Source organism: Dicentrarchus labrax, unplaced genomic scaffold (assembly GCF_905237075.1).
Source record: "Dicentrarchus labrax unplaced genomic scaffold, dlabrax2021, whole genome shotgun sequence".
Lineage (NCBI taxonomy): Eukaryota > Metazoa > Chordata > Actinopteri > Moronidae > Dicentrarchus > Dicentrarchus labrax.
In genome coordinates, this window is record NW_026136701.1 from 18653041 (window position 1) to 18676522 (window position 23482).

Genomic DNA, 23482 nt, shown 5'->3' on the forward strand with positions numbered 1-23482 from the left:
TTGAGAAGATTTTTGTGTAATTAATCACTTTATACACTGTTGTTGTACTCTGGATATAAATATAGGTCAAATGATGTTCTTATTATGGCTTAAGATGTCTGTTTCATGAGTTTATTGTGGTTGTGGCCACCTGGTGGGGAACAGATGGAACTACATTAAGGACATAAACCGCTGCCTTCAGCTGCTCCTCGTTATCTTTAGTTTAGCAGCACTTTCAGATTTTACAATCTACAATGTTATCATACAGTCTGTGATTCAGATGGAGAATTACTATGGTGAAAGGGTGACTGCACATTAAGCATTAATCATCACATTTATCTGAAATTATAAGTTGATTAAATGATTATACAGAATTAATTAGCAACTAATTTAAGACTCATTAAAGTCATTTTTCAAGCAAAATAGTTTCATGGTTCCAGCTTCACAGATGTTAAGATCAGCGTAATTTCTTAATTATTTATGTATTTGTTATAAAGAATTACTAGATTTGATTTGGTTGGATAAAACAAACATTGTGAAGGTGTCCATTAGGGCTCTGGGTAATTATGACAGGAATTTCTTATCATTTCTAGATTTTTTACAAACCAAACCATCAGATTAATTAATTATTATTATTAATTAATTAATTGATTAATAGAGAAAACAATCAGCCAATAATCATTAGCTGCAGTCCTATACAAACTACTTAAAAAATCGCTCCACCTTAACCAATTAGATAGTAAAATCCTGCTTTTGAGAATAATATATTAATATCAATAACAGTAATAAAAGCCACAGGAGCCATTCTGCATTGAGTACTTTTAATACATTTTCCTGATTATACTTTAACCATCATTTTACTCAAGTACCATTTTCAAGGCAGGACATGTAACAAAGTATTTACCACAGTGTGATATTAGTACTTTTACTTGAGTAGAGGATCTGAATACCTCCTCCACCACTGCATTTGGGCTCATCATGCTGACAGTTACGACAGCACTTGAAGGCAGCGTTTCCACGGGTACAGGATCACCAGCAGCGGCTCAGTCCGGAGAGACACTGCGCTGACGCACAGATGATCTGCGGACTGAAAGTTGAACAACGAACAACCAACATGAGTGTACGCGTTAGTAAAGTCCACAGAAATGGTTAAAACTTTTTAACTTGACAAGAACCAACAGTGAGTTGTTGGTTTTCTCACAGGCGCAAAACTCACATTGCGCCAATTCACGAGTTTCAGTCTCTGAAGATGCGCCACGAACTGAGAGGAAGGATGTCGATGAGCCTGATAAAGACACTTAATCTCATCACAGGACTGGTCGTTGTTTTCCAGTTTCAACTCACCTTCATGAAGCTGAAATCAGTTTATGGTAAGTCATAAAAAAAAAGATCTTAATCCGCAAATAACGGAGCGCATTTTATGTCTAAGTTAGGTTAAAGTTAAATGTTAAGTATTGATATTGTACATTGTAGGAGAAAAATATTATTTTCACCCAATGTTTTTATTTCATCATTTAACTGCTGAAGTTATTTAATGTTATATAATACAGCCGACCTAACATTAACATAAACTCCTGTGTTTAGTTACTGCGTCATATGTTCGTGGATGTTTCAGTTTCTTTTAATTATCATCACATTTCATACATATGAATCACTGGTTTAAAAGATATAAGGTTTGTTTAATGCCACTACTAATACTTTTTAATTGAATATGGCAATTACAGAAAATGTGTTCTTTAATATACAAAAAACAAAATATATGTGTAACATTATTAAGTGTATTTTGTTCTTTTCTTTCTTCTAAATTTCTATTTTTACCTCAAATATCGGCGTAAATAAATAATACATTTAAGATATGTATGTACCTGTGTTTATGTGTGTTTCCACCTTCGGACCACCAGGTGGGGGAGTCCTTACTGTGTAAAGGTCGCTGACAGACATTTAAGGTGTAATCAGACTCAGGTGTGTTACTGAAGCAGCCGTCATTTGGTTTATTTTAAGTGAAAAGGAAACGGTGGACGATGCTGCAACTGTAAGTGTTGAGCTGTATTTAACTTTATGATAAAGCTGACTTTTACAGTATAGAAGCAGTCACTACAGTTCCAATAAAACTGCTCCCTCTTCCTAACAATCAGTGGTGTAATGATGCTTGGAGAGAGGTGGCTATACACTTAATTTATGTCCCAATTTCTTTTTAAGGGGCCCATCCAGCAAACGATATGCGCCCTGTGTAACAAACAGGGACATTTAAAACCAGTCTTGCATATTTAGTTCACCTAAAATGGGCCAGTTGTATATTTGCACATTGTTACTTAATGCTGCTTGACTCTAGGGAGCATTGATCATTATGAATTTAACATTAGCCACAGAAGAGGTGCAGATTTAGCGTCAATACTGGCCCACAAACAGGTGAGACAACTACATAATAATGCATTTTGAACATTCATTACTCCCTCCAGCCTTCGCCATCCTAGGATCACACAATTCAGCTACTTCAGCTACTGAATGATGCACATGAGAGGGGTATATCCAAAGCTCCATATCCCTGTGTATACCCAGCACTGACAATGAAACCTGCACTGGCTGCGACACATTATATAGCATCAGCACATCACACTAACACACAGGTGGGGGGGGGTTATGAGGCTGCTACAGGGCCACCATGTGACAGAAATATAGACACAACACCCACCGCTGCATGCCTGGTCCTGGACCTGCTGGTGTGAAGAATGTGAAGCATGCTTTCACCCTCTGCTGTGAAGAGAAAAGTTAAGACGCACTGTTGTCACTGGAAAGGACAGAATGACGGGGGCGACCGCACATGTTTGCCACATGGCCCACGCTGGGGGAATTGTTTATGTCCTGTTGCATGTGAGAGGAAGATGCAAGTTTGAGATGTTCGAGGAGCGTTTTCCACGCTGAGTTCCCTTTAACATACAGTCTTACATATTTATTTAACCGTAAGCAGCTTTAAGGTTGTTAAAATAATCTTATTGTTCCACACTGTCTGTATGATATTTATAATGTGTGTACCAGGTTCACTTCTTCACTGAAGAGTTATGCTGTGTTTTCTGAGTGAAATCCCCAGAATTTAGCCTCACATATTTGGTTGAACTGGAAGATTTTAAGTTGAAGTTTGTTTGGTTTGAATTAGAGCTGCAATGATGAATTAAATAGTTGATTAAAATAAAATGTAATCGATTCATTGTGGGAGAATCAGCATTTTTGTTATAGATTGATTTTGAACGGCTGGTTGGACAAAACAAGGAATCTGAAGATGTTTTATAGACCAAACAATCCATCAATTGAGAAAATAATTGGCAGAATGATTTATTATAAAAAATAATCGTTATTGACATCCCTAGTTTGAAAAAGGTTATATGAGTTTGTAAAGACGGACCAAGGAGTCAGATATGATTCAAAACACATTTCGAGTCTTCAGTGAGCTTGTTTTGTCTTTTTGTTTAAGATATTTATCTCCAATGATTTAATACAAGTTCTCATATTTGAGAAGCCGGAACGGAAAAAGTTTAGTTTAGTATCGTTACTTGATAAATTACTGAAATGGTCATCTGATTATAAACATTCCTTGTTTTTCATATTTAAAAAATTATGTGAAGTGATGTGAGAACTTATATTGTGGAGGGAAGGCTGAATATGTTGTTTTTGGGTTTTTGAGTTGTTTTGTTTTCTCTTAAGGGTTTTAATGTGACAATATAATTCAGTTTTCTTGATTTATTTCGGATCAGTGTGTTGTTGGACAACTTTGTGGAAATGCTGGTTAGATGCGTGAAGGCTTTTTGTGTTTATGCTGTAACCACCAGAAGCTCAGATCCCAGATGATTGATTTTACTGATAATAATCGTTCTTAAAGACTCATTAAATTAATATTGGTATCAAAACAACAATAACTTTTCTCCCTCTCTTTTAATCCTCAGGAGTCTACCGCACTGACACACAGGAGCTGTCTCCTCCTGAGGGAAGGTTGGACGTAGTTGGAGGGAACAACGAGCCCAGGGAGAGAGAGAGGTTGGCACCCAGGACCAGGTCTGGGGCCCCTGGCTGGGCTGCAGATAAGAGGGGCCACTACAGAGACCAGCACCAACCAGAGGAGTCAGATCCAGACCTGTTGATGGAGGAGGGACACGACAACTCTACGCAGATTGTGGTAGAGTTATTTACAGCAGAGAGAGGATGTACAGATGAAGGAACGATAGACATTGCAAGGATGTTAACTCGTAAATAGGGTGGTAGTTTGGGACATTTAGGTAACAAATGTAACAAACACAGAAAGAAAGAATGTGTTTGATTACATTTCATAGAGAGATTCTTGAAGCTTTCTGCTATAATATTCCCAATATAATATAGTTAGTAATATAATATAGTTGAACTTTCACAACGACCAGACATTTATTTTGCGTTTTGATGTTTTAGAAAATGAGACAGAGCTAAAAAAAAATCTCTCATCCAACATGATGGTACAGGCAAACAGATTAAAACTGGGATGATTGTTGTAATTAAATAATAAGAGAGTGTGAATGTTACGAATTAACAGCAAAAACTGAGTCTCCTAGATGAGAGAAAAAAAGGCAGATTGAAACATTTTCCAGAAGATGTAATATTATGGAAGATAGCAACAAAACTGAGTTTGGCTTTGAGTTTACTTGATGAGCATTGCCTGTTTTACTTTTAATACTTTAAAAATATCTAAAACTTGAAAGCCTTACTGGCACGAATGTACACTTTTTTTATTGTTCCCATAATTCCACTTCACATTTTCTGTCCATAATATCGATTAAATGTGTGTTTTTTTTAAAGCATTTCAATCCCTACATTTATGGACAGGACATTGATCACGCCTACTATACATCTAAAATCTACGGCCCTGGAGACGCAGCCAGTAAAGAGCTGTGGGTGAACGTCGATGAGATGGAAGAGGATGAGTGGAAGGTCAGTGGCTTCCTGTCCAGCACCCACAGACAAGCTGAGGTATGAAATGTGTGAATGAATGGAACAATCAGTGTTTACTTTGATTTTCCTGAATGAAAAAAAACATTTCCAAGTTATTCAGATTAGAACAAAAACTGTGTTAACTCACTGAGTTCCAGTAATGCTACTTATAAGCTATTTTACATAATGTGTCTTCAGTTTATATGACAGACCATCTTTAACATACAGTTGATATTGCACTTGTTTCCCTTTCTTTGTTTTCAGAGAGTGAACCTTTCCTTCGACTTCCCTTTCTACGGTCATATCCTGAAAGAAATCACCGTGGCAACTGGAGGTCTTAGACGTCTTTACCTGCACACATAATGTTTTCTATCTAGTTGTGAGCTCATTCATGAAGCTTAATCTCTATTAAAATCAGTTAGAGATGTCTTAATTTGAGCTACAGGTATATACAGTATAGAGCTATATTATGAATTTAAAGTGAAGTTTTATTAGTTTTGTTTACTTTTCTCACAGCCACACATTTCATACGTATATTACAATAGTGTGTGTGCTTTTAAGATACTATTTAAGAGACCTGCATCACAGATTTGCTTTGATAATATTATGCTACAATAATATGCTATAATATTTTATTATATTTTATATTTTATGATCAGTGTCGGTATGCTTCCATACAACCTCTCTTCAACTCTATCTCTGCATGAGCAAAATTCTTAAATTCAAACAGTATACATTGAATAACTAGATTAGCCTGCAAACATACCTGAGAAAACGATTCAAAATTACAGAGTGAACTAGTTTGTTTCCACAGTTGAAATCAATATTGTATACGTCTCCTTCAGTTGCATGCAAATGACTGATGGCAACCTCTGCATGTTTCCTCTCACAGGTTTCATTTACACTGGAGATATAATCCACCGGATGCTCACAGCCACTCAGTACATCGCCCCCCTGATGGCGAATTTTGACCCGAGTCTGTCGAATAACTCGACTGTGTTTTACTTTGATAACGGTGAGAGAAACAACTAGAAACCTTTATTGTTTGTGCGTCTGCTGTAGATTATTTATTCTAAATGTATGCGTGTGCTTATGTATGTCTACCACAGGCACAGCACTGGTGGTTCAGTGGAACCAGATTCACCTGCAGGACAACATCAGTCTGGGAACTTTCACCTTCCAGGCTGTTCTGCACAGTGACGGACGCATCGTATTTGTATACAAAGAGGTGACATTTCTTCTCTTCTTCGTGTTCTTCTGTTAATGTGACATTTGTTTAACTATATAGTTTGTATTTAAATAGATTCCTGTAGACATCAACGACATCAGCACTGAGAATCATCCTGTCAAAGTTGGTCTGTCAGATGCTTTTGTGGTGCTTCACGAGATCGAGCAGATCCCGAGTGAGTGACACATTTGGTCTATAAAATATATATTTAAAACTTCTTGAATTACTAATTCAACATATTAATCGAAACATCGGAGCTCACTAATAATTAACAACATTGTATCCTTTCTGACATGCTCCAGATGTTCGGAGGAGAACCATTTATGAGTATCACAAAGTCGACATGCTCAAGTCCAAAATCTCCAATTCTACAGCTGTGGAGATGTTACCTCTCCCTAGTAAGTTATTCATATTTAAAGTATATTAAAGATCATCTAATGCTAATATAAACACACAGTTTACACACAAATTCTCATCCATTCTGTATATTTGGATCAACCTAATCTGAACATTTATTTTATATTTTATACTTTTGTTAGCCTGTGAAATTGTAAAAAAAAAAATAAAAAAAATACATTGTGATGATAATACAGTATCAGCTGCAGATGGCCGGTAAAAATGTATTCAGGTTTAATTTACAAAGGTCAAAGCCGCCTCTTCCTCCTCACTATTCACTGTTTTCTTTATTCTCAGCATGTCTCCAGTTCTCCAGCTGTGGACCATGTGTCACTTCTCAGATTGGCTTTAACTGTAGCTGGTGCAGTCGGCTACAAAGGTAAACTGGAAAGCACTCGGAGAGCACATAATGTACCACCGACGGCACATTTCATCACATTTATTTTAAATAATAGAACATTTTAGGAATGTTTAAATTGTATCTGAACCCAGGTCTGTCTTTAAAATAGAAACAGTCTTAGTCGATTTGCAGACTTTATATGAAAAATACCTGAATCCTGTTTGGGAATATTATGACCACTAAGTTATAGCTATTTAAATGTATCAACTTGCTGTTGTTCCTCCTGTAAGTGAGTCTTTATTCCACAAATACTGTGTATGTGTTGATGTCTGCTCATATGATTTAAATTTTGATTGCTATTGCACAGTGTTTTCAACAATTATAGTATTTTATTTTAAATAAGACAACAATTTGGCAACCAATGATGGGAAAATGGTATGGAATATAAAATAACATTAATGAATTTTTCAGTAAATGGTTTGCACATTAAAAAATAGATTCACAGTCTTTTGAGTCTGTTTAAAAATAATACTCAAATCCCCATATTAGTATTGAAAGAGTTTAAAGTTATTGGTTGCTGTAAGTGTTCCTCTTGTTCATACTGACCACATAGAGACTGAGAAGTTATTTCCATGTAGGTTATGGGGGAACAAAATCTACAGCCAGCTGACAGTCAGTGGTCTACCTGGGTCAAATTAAGTGGATATCTTATGTTACGGCCAGCTTAGAAGCCTCGTGTTAGCTTCATTGAATGCATTTTTCCATAGATTGATGACTATGTATAATTGTACAGGAGGAACAATCACAAGACCAATAATCTTCAGTGTGTGCCATGTGACTTGGAAAAAATATCAACGTATCCTTTAAGACTAAATTAATTTACAAAGGCTTTGTTCTTTTCCTTTTGCTTTACTACATGCTGCCCTGTTGTAGGGGAGAATTAAAGGACCAGTGTGTAGGATTTAGTTGCATCTAGTGTTGCAGTTGCACATTGCAACCATTTAGTTTTTCCATTCTGGGCTGCTGTAGAAACATGGCGGTTCAACACGGCTCATTCTAAGGTAACAAAAACATACCTATGAGTATTATATTCCATTGCTGCTAATAGATCCTACTAAATGTTACACACTGGACTTTTAAATGTAAGTGAGTATATTATACATGAATCCCCACGCCTTGATTCTGATCACTATATCATATTTAAACAATGCCCGATCAACAAATCATCAGCTGTTAGCTAAGAAATAACAATATTTGGTTGTGTGCAAAAATCCAACACTTGATTTAGACTCGTCTACAGTATTAAGTATGTTTGTGAAGATAAACCTGTAATTACAGCTCCACTATACTCTCCATACATGAATAACATTTACTACTTTTCTCAGGTGCTCCAGTGGCTTTGATCGTAACCGGCAGGACTGGGTTGACCTCGGCTGCCCGGAGGAGGTTGTCGTTATTTTTGCATTTAAGTAAACTACATAAAGTTTAACTGAGTTAGAGCTTCCATCTGTCTGTACAAGAGTTTACTGATGTTTGTTTTTGTCCAGAGAAGAGATCCCTTGTGTTTCCGAAAGACGGACGTCACAAACGCCACATCTCACCTCACACACACAACCACTCCTGTTACGACCACAGTGCAGCAGAAGACCTCCAGCATGACCTCCACCTCCCTCAGCAAGACGTCCACTGTCACCAAACCCTCAATACACAGCAGCACGAGCAGAAGAACATCCACTCCACAGCCTCCTACCAGCAAACCTGCAGAAGGTAAGCTGACAAATGCTTTCATATCATCTGTAGTAAACCAAATGTGAATTAGTTTAAAACTGCAGTATTTAGAGTTATGGTTCTTTTATTATTTTAATTTGAGTCTTTAACATTTTATCTCATTTACATTGCTCAAGGCGGGGCAGGTCTCATTACCATCCTACGAATTAAGACTTGTTGCATGGTATCCACACCCAGTGTGTTGTGTCAAGCCTGACAGTGAGAGGGTCAAGTGGTCAGCTATTTCCCAGCCCTCTGTTAGCTCATAGCTGAGTGTATACAGCGCCATGTTAAATACTGCATAGTGTCCTCAGCTGCTGAAGGATGACTAAATGTATGTGTATCACTCTAGTTGGGTCAGAATATACGGCTGTTATCTTTGGCTGTGGTGGCTATTGTTTGTGAGCTGAAATGTCCTACTCAAACAAAATCACTGTTATTTTACTGATGCGTTATTTTGCTAAACGTACAGGTATTTTAAAAAAGTCCCAAAGTTAATGACAACATTTTTTTTTGTTCCAATTTGTGATGCCTGTGGGGAACTAAAAAGATTTAATGAGGTCAAGTACACTCAAGTATTTTATTAAAAACTGAATTAAAAGGATCCACTTTAAAAACTACCAAAGTAACGATTTTTTGTATTTAAGATATAAACTTTGAAAACCCGAACACAAGCTATATTCACAGAGCCTTCACTCTCTGCTAAACAGCCTCGTCCTGCATCAGAAAAGTACGCAGTTAAAACAACCAAAGAGCTAATAGAACAATTTCCCCCAAAAATAAGCCTATTATATGTATGTATGTTTTATAAATATATATTATAAAAACTATTAAAATACATAATACAGCCAGAGAATTGTATAAAAAGTTCCTATCAGGAAAACGTCTCTAATACAATATGCATAGGAAATGATCTCGTTTTACAGAGATGTCCTGCATTTTTGAGTTCACTGTGTGTTAATGGTATAGTTTATCATTTGGTCTGTACTGTTGTTGTTAATTATTATTATTATTATTATTATTATTATTATTATTATTATAATTATGCATTGAATAAAATCTGAAATAGCCATAAACTGTATCAGAGGTCGTTGGTTTACTCCTTAGAAGAAAGGGGTCCCTTAAGGAAAACGTTTCTAACCACTGCCTTACAACTACTAATAGTTTGTCATATCATCTAAAATAATATGTAATGTCCTCGTTTTTTGTCTAGATGACACGAAGATGTCTTTGCACATCAATGAACCACGTAAGTCAATTTATTTATTTTTGTTAACTCACATATTTACCTGAAACTTTAGTGTGAAACCAAATCGTTAAAGTCACTATATTCAAGATTTGTATGTGATTACAGCATTGTTATTATTCTGATGGCACATGTCAAACAAGTGAAGACATCTGCATGTGTGTGCTATTCTTATTACTCCTCTTGACCCCCGCTGGGTCTGTGGAGTTGGTCTGTAATATCACTGAGAGTCTCATCATCACGTCTGTACAGCAGAAAATAAGGAGACCCCCGGGGAGAGTCACGAGCAGCTGCAGATTGGTCTACTGGCGGGCATCATCATGGTGACGGTCATCATGGCAGCAGCTGTCCTCCTGTCTGTCTACATGTACAACCACCCGACCTCCAGCGCCAGCATCTTCTTCATGGAGGTTGGTGACACCCAGCTGCTGTGTACCTCTGTACTAACCCAATGAAAATCCCCTGAAAGAGCACCATGCACTTTTAATTCTTCCTAGTTTCTGTTCATCTCCTCATGTACTATTGGTCAAAATAAATTCACTGGAAAATGAATGGCAAGCAGTCGGGCCTAAAGATAAGAGGTTGGTCCTTCCAACAATGTAATCTAGAGCAGTGCTTCCTAACCTTTTTCCTTGAAGGACCCATTTTCTATCATCTAGTACCGACGCCCCCTGACTAAGTGACATAGTTTATGGATATTTAATATACTCAAAACTGTACAATGAACATGGGTTGAGAAGGTTTTTACCTGTCAAATTAAGTGTTTTTTGTCCCTGAAGGTCAGCCATTGTTCTTTTAGAAAATGTACTTTACTTTTTTCTCACAGAAGTGAACCAAATGCTGAGATATAGGCCTACTGTGTCTATTTTTGAAGTTTTCTTATATCCCTGAAAATCAAGAAGGCCTTGCAAACCCCAGGTTGGGAACCACTGATCTTCTAGCAAGATATCAACAACTACTGGGATACAATGTTTTTTTTTTAACACTGTGTGTGATTTAGATGGAAATATTTGGCCTTTTTGGAAGCTGGGAACAGCAGTGTCTTCATTTGGTTTTCTCATTATTATTTCTGTCGTTCTTTTCCCCCCCATCAGCGGCGGCCGACCCGCTGGCCAACCATGAAGTTCCGGCGGGGCTCCGGTCACCCTTCTTATGCCGAGGTGGAGGCTCCCGGTCAGGACAAAGATGGCGCGGTGGTCATCGACCCCAAACAGTCTTTTGTCATGTCAGACAGAAGAGAGAGTGAACAGAAAGAAGGATTCATAGTTCCTGATCAGAGGGAGCGCTTCCTAGTCTCAGAAAGCTCCTGACCAAAACTACATATCCCAGAAGGCTTTGGGACAGAGCTGGTTCTCTGTGCAAGTAAGCATTCCTTCCTTGAAATGCTGAGACTTTTTGTTTCCATTCGGCTGTTGCTTGAGTTCATTTTTTAAGAATTCGAGCATTCAGAGAGGAAAACATCAAACCTCTGTGAGGAAATTGTAACTACAGAATATCTTATAACAGTTTGGCTTCATGTTTGCATTAGCTCGGTGAGCCATTGGACTGACTGCATGACAGAAAAAAGATAAAAACGTGTTTACTGCAGCATCACAAAGAGTGAGGTGTGACGGCTGCTGAATGTTTGTTTTGAGACCATTTCTCTCAAAGACGGCTGTTATTTTCCAGAGCCGTTATGTGTCGTTCCCACACCTTCTTCACAAGGAGGAATGTCATATTCGGGTGTCATTTCCTCATCTCAAAAATACAGACTAAATTCCTCACCATTACACCCACCTTCATCTGAGGGGCAAACAGGGTGCACAGTGTTTTCACTGTTGTTTATCTCAATATTTTCACAGTGAAGTAAAACGTCGGCAAACTTTGAGAATTTTTCCTTTATTTTCTGAACTTAATGAAGGCAGAAAACAAATATGTATACTACAACATTACAAACATCCACAGAAAAATACAGATCTATATTTATTTTAGACATGGTGTAGTCTTGCAACGTTTTTCTACGAATTGTTCCCATGTATGTGTAATCTGTATATTTGATAGAATGGTAAAACAGTGTAAACTGCATTCATTTTATTTTCTTCAGTAGCTGTACAGCTGATATTTTTACTGTCTTTCCAGTCACACTATTTGTTGAGCTTTATTCGTCAGCAAGTAAAATAGACGACTAGTGATGTTAAAATTAAAATGTTAGGATTGTTTTGTATACATGCTGTATAATTTAACCAGTTTTCTCACGCTTTGGAAATCTAAAAAAACTCTCTAAACTCAAATGTTAGTCATTTTGTTGTTCTTACATTTAGTGAGCTGAGGGTTTGATCATCAGTCTAATAAAGTAGTTTAATCTACATTTTGATACGATGACACGTGATTCAACAGTCAGTGACATACAGCACAACTCCACCAAATACGTACAGTACTAGTCTGACGAATTATTTGAGGCATGTTTAGTTAAAAATGACATTAAGGCAACTGGTGTCGAATGGGTCACTTGAGACTGGCCTGTAGGCTGCAGAGTGACGGTGAAGGCACTTGGAGGTCCTGCGAGGTCCGTGATCTACGTTTCGTTTTCTTCTGAGAAAGAAACAAAAAGGGATAGAATATTCATAATCCAATTACGAAGTGATCTGAGGTACTTTTAATGTAAATTTGTCAAACAGTACTTCTCATTAAAAGGACCAGTGTGTAGGATTTAGAGTCCAAATTGCAACTAACTGAACACTGCTGGCATCTGTATTTGATGACATAGCAATGACAACGGGCTGTGTGTGTAGGAGAAACTACAGCTCTATCTACAGCCAGTGTTTGATATTTCATTTGTGCCAATAGATCCTCCTAAAAGTTAAACACTGGATCCTTAAATAGGTGGATATTTCATAAATAGCAGGAAAATGCTAAATCAGTGCATTTTTAAAATTATTTTGGGGCAGTAATTTCACTTAATTCTTTAAACATACTTACTATTTGGTTTGGAGCGCCAAAGATTAAATTAAAACTGATGAAATAATGTGTATACTACATAATAAATCCAAGCAGGTTAGGAGTGTGTAGTAAGTCAGGGATCTTTTTCAAGTCAGACCCCAGAATAAACACGTTAGTGTTTCAAAAAACATACAGCGGGTAAAATAAGTATTGAACACGTCACCATTATTCTCAATAAATATATTTCTAAAGATGCTATTGACATGAAATTTTCACCAGATGTCGTTAACAACCCATGCAATCCACACATGCAAAGAAATCAAACCATAGATGTCCATAAATTAAGTTATGTGTACTAATGTGAAATGACACAGGGAAAAAGGATTGAACACATGAAGAAAGGGAGGTGCAAAAAGGCATGGAAAGCCAAGACACCAGCTGAAATCTATCAGTAATTAGAGAACAATCCTGTCTCTTGTCAGTGCAAATTAATATCAGCTGGTTCAGTCCCAACTGATGGCCTATAATAAGGTGTCTCATCACCAAGGTGTCACACAAGAAACATCTCATGATGGGTAAAACCAAAGAGCTCTCTCAAGACCTTCGCAACCTTATTGTTGCAAAACATACTGATGACATTGGTTACAGAAGGATTTCTAAACTTCTTAATGTTCCAGTGAGCACTGATGGGGCCATAATCCGGAAGTGGAAAGAACGTCATTTCACCATAAACCGGCCACGACTAAGTGCTCCTCGCAAGATTTCTGACAGAGGAGAGAAAAGAATTATCAGAAGAGTTAAATTGTTTCAAAGAAACAATAAGTAATGCACTCAACCGCCATGGCCTATATGCAAGCTCACTGCGCAAGACACCATTGCTGAAGAAAAAGCATGTTGAAGCGTGTTTAAAGTTTGCTGCACAACATTTAGACAAGCCTGTGAAATACTGGGAGAATATAGTCTGGTCAGATGAGACCAAAATTCAACTCTTTGGATGCTATAATACACAGCATGTTTGGAGGTCAAATGGTACTGCACATTACCCCAAAAACACCATACCAACAGTGAAGTTTGGAGGTGGGAACATCATGGTGTGGGGCTGTTTTTCAGCATATGGCACTGGCAAACTTCATATAATTGAAGGAAGGATGAATAGAAAAATGTACCGAGACATTCTTGATAAAAAAAAATGATGAAGATGAAACGAGGGTGGACATTTCAGCAAGACAATGATCCCAAACACACAGCCAAGGAAACTCTCAATTGGTTTCAGAGAAAGAAAATAAAGCTGCTAGAATGGCGCAGCCAATCACATGACTTGAATCCAATAGAAAATCTATGGAAAGAACTGAAGATCAGAGTTCATAGAAGAGGCCCACAGAAAGTTCAAGATTTGAAGACTGTTTGTGCAGAAGAATGGTCTTGAAGCTGTCATTACCAACAAAGGCTTTTGTATGAAGTATTAAATAAATTTCAGTAAGCATGTTCAGTACTTTTTCCCTGTGTCATTCCATTTTACTACACATAACTAATTTCTGAAATTATTTATTTTGGTTTCTTTGCATGTGTGGATTGCATGGGTTGTTACCAACATCTTGTGAAAATTTCATGACAATAGCACCTTTAGAAATATATTTACTGAGAAAAATGGTGACATGTTCAATACTTATTTTACCCGCTGTATATGGCAATAGGACTTTTACCATATCATGCAGCTCAGTAACTTTCTAAAGTCACATTTTGATTACATTAAACACACTAAACTAAGTATGTTTCTTACCTTTGACTGGTGGTGCAGGTAATCGCCTTCTCAGCTGTCTAGATGAGTCGAGGGTGACAGGCTGCAGAAAGATGTGTGTGAAACATAGGGGTTTTTTTGTTATACAAGAATAATGTTGTGGTAGTTAATACTCCTATGTTAAGATGTATATTAACGTTAAGATGTATATTAACGTTAAGAGGTACAGCACCGTAACTGAAATGGTCTTGGTCTTAGTGGTGCGTGACTGAGGGTCCACATCGAGGCCTGCGCTCTTCAAAGCAGCAATTCTGGCTGAGATGTCATAAATCTAGAACAGAAACAACACAAATACAGTACGTTTGATTGAGCCTGGTGTTACAGTTTACTTCTTAATCTTTCCATAAGGCAAATCTATGTTTTTAAACACCAGAACTCATCACACAGCTCATAGTAGTAGTAACTAAGTATTCATATCTAATAAAAAGCATCAAAACACTTAATATAAAATGTGCAGCATCGACTCACCTGTAGCTCAGACTGTTGAACTTTGGCAGCTGCTGATGCAACCTGCTCCTCCAGGAAGGACAGCTCCATATCAGAAGTGCCACTGCAGATGCCCCTGGCACACTCCTCCAGGTCATTCAGCTCCGCCTCCAGACTGTACACGGAACCGGCTGCTACGTACACCTGCAGCGTATCCAGTTCAACACGAGACCAACTTCATAATGTGGTATTTTTAATAGAAAACAATTACTGCAATTATGTAAATAACTCTCGTTTTACCCTTCAAGTTTTCAGAACCAGTTCTGATATGTGAATAAACCCTGCTGCGTCCACTTTCAGGTTACTACTGGAATCACTATACATACATAACTTACATACATTAAAGAAGCAGCTTAAACAGACTTTTTGACCCAGAGGACGGAGTTGCAAAATTTAAATATGAACCTGGAAATATGTGCATTAGGTTCCCTTTAACACTCTTAGTTAATCAATTACTGTATTATAAAATGAAACCCTATGCATAAGTGCATTTTATGGTAATCTTTAGAAGAGGATTAGAGTACAAAAGGAAATTATTTCTAATACATGTCTGGAGGGGATCTTTAACTGCACTCATTGTGTCAATCTATCATCTTTGCTCCTTACAGACAGTAATGCAGACGTTGTAAGCTTAAGATTGAGCTGGTCTGCAGTATATTATTACTGCACACAAGTGTCACAGTTTTATCAAACAGTGCAATGTGCAGTAAATAAAATGGAAACTGAAATAAAGCTGAACTTACGTTCTCCTCCAGTCTGGAGAACTGTTGATCCAGTTTCTTGGGGTCGGTGTTGGGGGGCAGTGAGGAGGTGCAGAGTTGGGGGTCGTCTCCTCCCTCCACTCCCTGCAGCAGGTCCTCAGTGGCGTTCAGCACCTTCAGGACTTCAGTGGTGATGCTGCGCAGAGACACCGCCGAGTACCTCTGCAACACACAGACAGGAAGGCTGAGTGATGTCTTTGTTATACCTGATGTTTTGCAGTATAATAATAAAGTCTAATTAGACCTTTTTATGTAATTACTAGCCTTAAACTTTGTACACTGAAGGGTTTTTGGGACACTAATGCTCTTCAGTCAAACTCAGGTTATTAAATTAAAGGGAAAAATCTAAAATACTTTACTGCTTTAAATTAAACTCAAGCAGACACATTATTGAAAAGTTAAAAACAAAAAGGAAAGAAGAAAGTTATATTCACACTTTTTGGTAGAGTAAAAGTGATTGGCTAACACGTGATACATTAATAAGTGGAAAATACATGAACAACAACATATTGAAATGAGTTGCATGCATGAAAAACATGAAAGCAATGAGGGGAAAAAAGTAAAAGAAAAAGTGAGCAATCATCACCTCGCTGCCTTCCTAAAGCAAGACCAGTTCTCACCTTCTCCAGCAGAGTTGATATAAACTGTACTGTTTTGTAAAGCTCCATGTCACTACCCTACAGCACACAGGAGAAGAAAACACACAGGCAGAAGAAAATCGGCATCAAGCTGATTGTCAGTTGTTACGTAGTTAGTTACATTGCAAAGAAAAGTTAATAAGCAGAGTTACTCAGATCAAAAGTGAGCCTATGTTACTTCTGCTGTGGCCACATGTGGCAGCTATGGGATGATGGGTAATTTTCAAATGAAGTCTAATGAAGTCTAATCTCAACACGACACCCACTGACCAGGTTTCTCCTGATGAAGACCGTGACATGTGGTTGTAAGTGACTGACTGTTATGTAATGTTGCACGTATGCATCACTGTCCAGAGTGAGATTAAAAAACAAGTTAGAAGCTACAATGCTTACGATTTGAATCTCCTCTGCTGACAGTAAACCCTCCTGAAGGGACGAGGTGCTGCTCTGCTCCACGTCGGCTGCATTTTCTTCTTTGGTTTCCTCAAGTCTTTCATCCGTTTCTTTACTTTCTGCCATCATTTGCCACTCAGTCGAGACTTCTTCTCTGTCCTCTTCTTCATCGTCATCCACTACTATTTGTTTATATGTCAGTTTGGCATCAAATGTCTCTTCAATTGCCATAAGTAGAGGATTTTCTTTTGCAAAATTTCTATTTTCTTGTGCATCTGTATCCTTTTCCTGCTGCCCATTTTCATTTCCGCCTGTAGCGTCTCCACTCTCCTTTTTCCTGGAGATATCTCCTCCAATTTGCTCAGTTACATATTCTCCATCCGACTCTGGCATCACGTTGTCGCCTCGACTTTGAGACTCTTCTGCACTTCCTGTCTCCTCTGTGCTTTGCGTGACGTTGTCCGCGAATCTGCTTTCTCCCCTTATTGTTACATTTGTCTCTTCTTCCTCTGGCTCTCCATCGGTTCTCCCATTCTCTGCGGCTTCATCCTTTAATGTCTCTCCCTGCATGTCCTCCAAAGTCATCAACAACATGCTGCTGATTATTCTGTCAAATTCTTCATCTTCCTCATCGCTTTCTGCTGCTGTCTCCCATTCCTCCTGACTCTCACTGATCTTTTCCTCTTCCTGTCTCAGTTCTCCCTCCTGTTTGTCTGGCCAGTTCGCCTCTGGCGGATTCTCTTGTTGGACTTTTGTCTCATCTAAGGTTATTATCTCCTCCGTTCTCTCTGCTTCCATCTCTTCTTTTTCTGTCTCTTTTGCTTTTTCAGCCTCTTTCAAATCTACTTTTTCTCCACATACATCCCCCTTCGCCATCCTTTCATCCTCAGTCTCCTCTGTTACTCTCTCCTCCGTGCAATCTTTCTTTCCCTCCGTCTTGCCTTGTTGGACATCTTTAGTCAGAATATCCCAAATGCTCTCTGTCGTTTCATTTTTATCGCTGCTCTCTTTTCTTTTCTCATTTTCATCCTTTAAATCAAACATTTTCTCATCCAAATGTCCAAACGATTCTCTCCTCTCCTTATTCTTTCCCACTGCCTCCTCCCACATACAGCTCCCTTCACCTACTACCTTATTCTCTCCAACTCTATCCAGCTCATCCTCAGCGGAAGAAAACGGAGAAGAGCTGACTAGACTGGACAAATCTCGCAGTTGAGCAGCGTGGACGGCTTTTTCTGCCTGCAGTTTCCACAGTGTCTCTCCGTCTGTCGGCTCCTCCCGCTCTTCACCTCGACCTGCTCTGTCCAACTCATCCTCCGTGGAGGAGAATTGGGTGGCGTTGACTTGGCTAGCTAATCTGCACACTTTCACCGCCAGCTCCTCATTCTTCCCATCCTCCTCCTCCTCCTCCTCCTCTCCTGTGTGATTCTCCTCATCCATGACGCCAACTCTGTCCAGCTCATCCTCTGTGGAGGAGAACTGGTTCGCTCTCACTTCTCTTTCCAGCTGACAGAGTTTAGAAGCAAGTCTGTCCGTCGTTTCCTCCTCCTCCTCCTCCTCTTCATCTTCACCGTTACCTGCCTCCCATTCTTCCTCACTCTGACCCACTTTGTCTAACTCATCATCGGTGGAGGAGAAGTATGTGAGTCTGGACTGTGCGACAAGCATGTATAATCTGTCTTTCATCTCTTCTTCATCATCTTCTTCTTCTTTCTCCTCCTCCGTTCTTCCTTCATCCAAGTCGATCTCCATGCTCCACAGCCTCTCGTCGTCTTCATGTCTGTCCTCGCTTCCGTGTCTCTTTTCCTCCGTCTGTCCATCACTACCAGCATCCCTCGCTCCATCGACTTCTTCTTCTCCAGTAGAGCAGTCAGTAACTCGGCCTGCTAGTTGTAGTTTTAACGTAAGCTCCCGGTCCGTCTGATTGGCTCTGTGTCCGGTGACATCACTCTCAAGGTCAAAAGGTTCAAGGGACGGGGTTTCAGAGGTCAAAGTGTCAGGGGTCACAGCATCAGAGGGGTTGTCTTTTTTACTGTAATCCTGAATGTAAGAAATAATAGAAAATAAAAATATATGTTCATAATCACTGTAGATTCAGCATTTTGGGCAGCTTATAATGGAAATGTATCCGAGTATTTGGTCCACTCCATTAATACCAAACGAGGGAAGGCAAGAGTGCAGGAATTTCTATAATTAGTTCATAAGCAATTTTGGGTGGCATCTAATGATTCTTTTCATATTTGATTAATCTGTTGATTACATTTTTATCCTTTGGTCAAAAAAATTCCAAAAAACAAACAAAAAAGCAACAAAATAAACTCAGATGCCTCATTTGGCCTAACCAACTCAAAATGTTATATTTAAAATCATTAAAAAACACAGAAAAGCAGCACACTGACACATTTGAGAAGGTCAAACAAGAGAATATTTGCTATTTTTGCTTGATTAAACAACTGCAACGATCATTCAATTATCAAAATAGTTAATAATCATAAATAGTTTCAGTTCTAAAGGAATTAGTTTCATATTTTGATACACTTTCCTGCAAGTGCAGTTCTGCATTCACATATTTATATTACATTTTTATATCCTACACATATTATTTAACAACTCTACTGCTTTTATTATGAACACTACAAAGATTTACAAGAAATTTAACATGTTATTGTTCCAGAATTGGCAGTTTCACATGGTTATATAAAACCATCTTGGCTATATCATTATTTTGTTAGTGTCTGCTGTGAATAATTAAGATAATAATTCATTCTCATTATATCTCATCAGTTTGTAGTCTAATGTGATTTATTTCTTACCATCACAGAAGAAGAAGACTCTTTTTTACTCTTCCTTTTCTTCCGCGATCTTTTGACTTTTTCCACTTCCGGCTCTGCAACCACCTTGTTCTCCTCCTCTTCCTCGCCAGCTCCATCTACGTTAAAGTTCATGTCAATGATGCTTGTCCTTGGGGCTGATGAAGGTCGCCGGATCTCCGCGGGCACCTTCTTCCTGAAGAGGGCCAGCAGAGGTTTATTAGGCTTCCAGTTCCCCTCATAGTCTGCAAACAGATAGTCCTCGCTGCCTCGGCGGTCCATCGGCGGGGTCGGGGTCCTGTCGTCAGAGTCCTGCGGGTTGAAGTTAGAATCATTCATCTTCTTGTGGAACTGCTGGAGGGCGGCACTCCAGGAGGTGTCGGCCTCGGGTCTGGTTTCGTTGTCAGAGCCCATGCCTTCGTAGGCAGACACCACTTCGGACTCCTTCTCCAAGGCACTGAAGACCAGGCTCTTCCTTTTGGTCAACAGGCTGGGACGTGACAGCTGGGCGCTCTGTAGGGCGATCCAGTTCCCGTCGGGGCTCTTCAGCACTGAGGACACACCTCCGTACGCAAGCACGCACACACAGAGACAGACACACACACACACACACACACACACACACACACACACACACACACAGAGAGAGACACACACACACACACACACACACACACACACACAGAGACACACACACACACACACACACACACACACACACACACACACACACACACACACACACACACACACACACACACACACACACACACACACACACACACACACACACACACACACACACACACACACACACACACACACACACACACACACACACACACGTATCATGCCAAACAAGCATACCACACAAAGTACAGTCAAGCATGCAGCAACATAAACAAACAAAAACAAACATAGTGGAGGCAGGTATTAGCTGACATTGATTATTATATTAATTATAACTCACTCATAATAGAAAGGCTTATATTTGACCTCCTAACCTCTATTTTATTTGTTTATATGATTTCACTGCAGCTTTTCTAAAAAAATGTCAGCGTTTTGTAATGAAATTGTGGAAAAAATTGCAGAAACAGTTGTTTTTTTTTATAATTCATTAAAAATCAAAGGCAGCTTGTCCCAGTGAGAATAAAATCATTAGTAGTTTGGTGACGTATGGCTCAACATTGTGCACAGGGGACTGCTATGATCAGTTCAACTTACAGGAAACTACAAATGGTAAAATTTGTAGAAAAGTTACACTGATTGGACAATATTGCAAGGTTCTGCTGAATTCACAGGGATTGGTTAAATTTGCATTAATTGTTGCGATCACAACTTCCTGGAGGGACTAATTTACTAATTTCTTGATGTATCAGCAGCTACTTTGACAACCAACTCAAAAATGTTATATTTAAAATCATTAAAAAATTCATTAAATTTCTAAGCAAAAACTGAATTTGCTTCCGGTAGTAAATCAAATATTAAAGTAACCAGTTCCTGTTACAGTGTTTAAGAAGATCTTACCAGCGTTTTCCAGCCGGTCTACACTCTTCCAGGTTGACATAGCGGACGCACCTCCTTCCTTCTTTAAGGCCTGTAGAGACGAGTCTTGTATCAGACCTCGAGTGTCATTGTCCAACAGTGAGAATGCAGAGTGTGACCTCTGAGAAGAGACATATGACAAACAAATCACTGGAAAGTGGAAAAATACATTTGTGTTGTGTCACAGTTACTCTGTAGGCACCCTGGATGTCAGCAATAAGATCAAAGTCAGTAGAGCCATTTTACCAGCAGAGGTCAGCCTATGTCACCATACAGATGAGAGTAGTGCAGTCAGATAAACACAACATTATTCTTCCTTCTCAGGAATGCAAAAGTACCAATACTAAGATTGTCACCATAACAGACCTTTAAACTTTTATACAATAAAACTATTAAAACAACAACACTCAAGACATCTTTTGATACCACAAAAAGACAATTTTATAAAATTAACAACCTGCACACAGTTTTGGTACAGAAAAAGTAACTGAAAACATAGCAACACATTTGTAATAATGTCAATAATAATTAACATTATTATTATTATTATTATTGATATTATTATCATTATTATTATTATTCAATCTATTTTCTTCCCCGTTGTTTCATCTCTGCAGCCTTGGGCTTTTTTTTTTTTTTTTGGCGGTTAACTCAGTCAGTAGAACTGGAGACCCATATACGGAGTTGCTGCAGCGGCCCGGGTTCGAATCCAACCTGCGGCCCTTTGCTGCGTGTCATCCCCTCTCTCTCTACCCACCTTTCCTGTCAATCTACAGCTGTCTCTATCCAATAAAGCCAATAAAAGGCCAAAAAAAACTTTGTTTTAAAGCTTCTGTACTTTTAATACTATTGAATAATAATAACGTATAGTTTTAAATGTGGTATTAACTGATTCTGTAGTTTTGACAACCTTTACCAATAGCACAGCTCCTCAATTTAAAATCCTATTTAAGTACAAGTATAAAAGTGTCGGCAGAATCTAAAAATACTCGTTCAGTAGTCCCAGTTACTGATATATAGGTTTATACAGGATGTTATTAGATTATTAATACTGATGTATTTACATGTAAGCGGCATTTCACTGTTGTAGCTGGTGGAGCTAGTTTTGTAAACCATATATACAGTTTGTTAGTTTAGTCCAGTGGTTTTAAACCTCGGTGTTGGGCCCTCTAAAGGGTCACAAGATAAATTTAAGGGGATGTGAGAGAAATATTGTATCATTTTACCTGTTTGGGTCTCTAATAATTATTTAAATTAAACCATCTGAGAAGTTTAGAGGGGACATTTTTCTGCATAGACACTTTTCCAAGGTTAGGAACTACTGCTTTAATCTGTAATAATAAGTATTAGTACAGTACTCGAGTAAATGCACAGCCCCTGTACATTTACTATTTTCACATGTAAAGATCGTGATTTTGTAAGTGTTTATTTTTTTACCCAGAGGTTTGGTTGGTGTTTAAGGGATCTAGAGGCTTGATCAGAGGCGGACTGATGATGATGAAGGTCAGTGTTCTGTTCAAGAGGCCAATCACGGTCATATTCTGCCTTCATCTCAGTCAAAGTCTTCTTCCTACTAATAATCTAAGAGAGACAGAGACATGATTAGTAATGCATATTGCATACAGAAAATTCATGGCTTTGGTTTAAGATGTGCTGGTGTTATAAATTTGAACACATCACCCTGTTGCAAAACAGCTGTGGAGTATTACACTGTTTTTCCCCACACAGTAAATCAGCCTAATCACACACTACAACACATCTGTTACTGTACAAAGTGAGAGTTTGCAGCTCAGACAGCAACATCTTATTTATTTTTTCTTACTTTCTGCACAATAGTTTTGGCCAGTTCCTCAATAAGCTCTCCTCTGTGCTCCCGCAGATAGTGCGCCTCATTCTGCTTCTCCTAGTAAACAAACAAACACACAAATAAGAAAGCTTTTCAGCACTATGCACACACCAATACACACTATAAGCGGATTACGCCTCTAAACATACGTGTATTTCTTTACTCCATTCAAAAAGGATCCTTCCACCGATTAGTAAGTAATAAATCTTTACTAACATACAGTTTCTAGCTGTAGTATTTTAGAAAGATTCTGGTGTTATAAATATTTAGAATATTTAAGAAATGTTGTGTTGTGAGCGCCCAATAGAAGACGTGCATTAAGCTTCTTCAGCCACCTTGGAAAACATACATAGTCAATTTAAAGCTATTATATTATTATA

At 38.5% G+C, this 23482-nt stretch overlaps 2 protein-coding genes across 11 annotated transcripts in view; one reads left to right on the forward strand and one right to left on the reverse strand.

The window, feature by feature from the left end:
• The first annotated feature begins 990 nt into the window (after positions 1–990).
• plxdc2a (plexin domain containing 2a) lies at positions 991–12251 on the forward strand. 5 transcript variants are annotated; one of them, XM_051403592.1, is made up of 14 exons: positions 991–1349; positions 3918–4147; positions 4798–4968; positions 5194–5263; positions 5822–5944; positions 6039–6157; positions 6233–6332; positions 6460–6555; positions 6851–6932; positions 8279–8339; positions 8441–8660; positions 9874–9909; positions 10159–10316; positions 11001–12251. In XM_051403592.1, the coding sequence occupies exons 1-14, from the start codon at positions 1229–1231 to the stop codon at positions 11214–11216; spliced, it is 1803 nt and encodes a 600-aa protein (XP_051259552.1). In that variant the 5' UTR covers positions 991–1228; the 3' UTR covers positions 11217–12251. The 5 variants fall into 5 exon arrangements, with proteins under 5 accessions (XP_051259552.1, XP_051259562.1, XP_051259572.1 ...); XM_051403602.1 differs by having other exon boundaries at positions 10162–10316; XM_051403612.1 differs by having other exon boundaries at positions 6854–6932.
• myripa (myosin VIIA and Rab interacting protein a) overlaps positions 11769–23482 on the reverse strand; it is a 30912-nt gene continuing 19198 nt past the window's right edge. Inside the window, exons 7-17 of one of the 6 annotated variants that reach the window (XM_051403562.1) lie at positions 23079–23159; positions 22694–22837; positions 21239–21377; positions 19715–20274; positions 16902–18941; positions 16491–16547; positions 15853–16032; positions 15092–15253; positions 14802–14894; positions 14606–14666; positions 11769–12474 (exon numbers count right to left, since the gene is read on the reverse strand). In XM_051403562.1, coding sequence (XP_051259522.1) covers positions 12461–12474; positions 14606–14666; positions 14802–14894; positions 15092–15253; positions 15853–16032; positions 16491–16547; positions 16902–18941; positions 19715–20274; positions 21239–21377; positions 22694–22837; positions 23079–23159 — 3531 coding nt within the window. In that variant the 3' untranslated portion in view covers positions 11769–12460. Of the gene's footprint in view, positions 12478–14605; positions 14667–14795; positions 14895–15091; positions 15254–15852; positions 16033–16490; positions 16548–16901; positions 18942–19714; positions 20275–21238; positions 21378–22693; positions 22838–23078; positions 23160–23482 lie in introns of all 6 variants that reach the window. The other 5 variants (XM_051403552.1, XM_051403543.1, XM_051403570.1 and 2 more) reach the window with 5 other exon arrangements.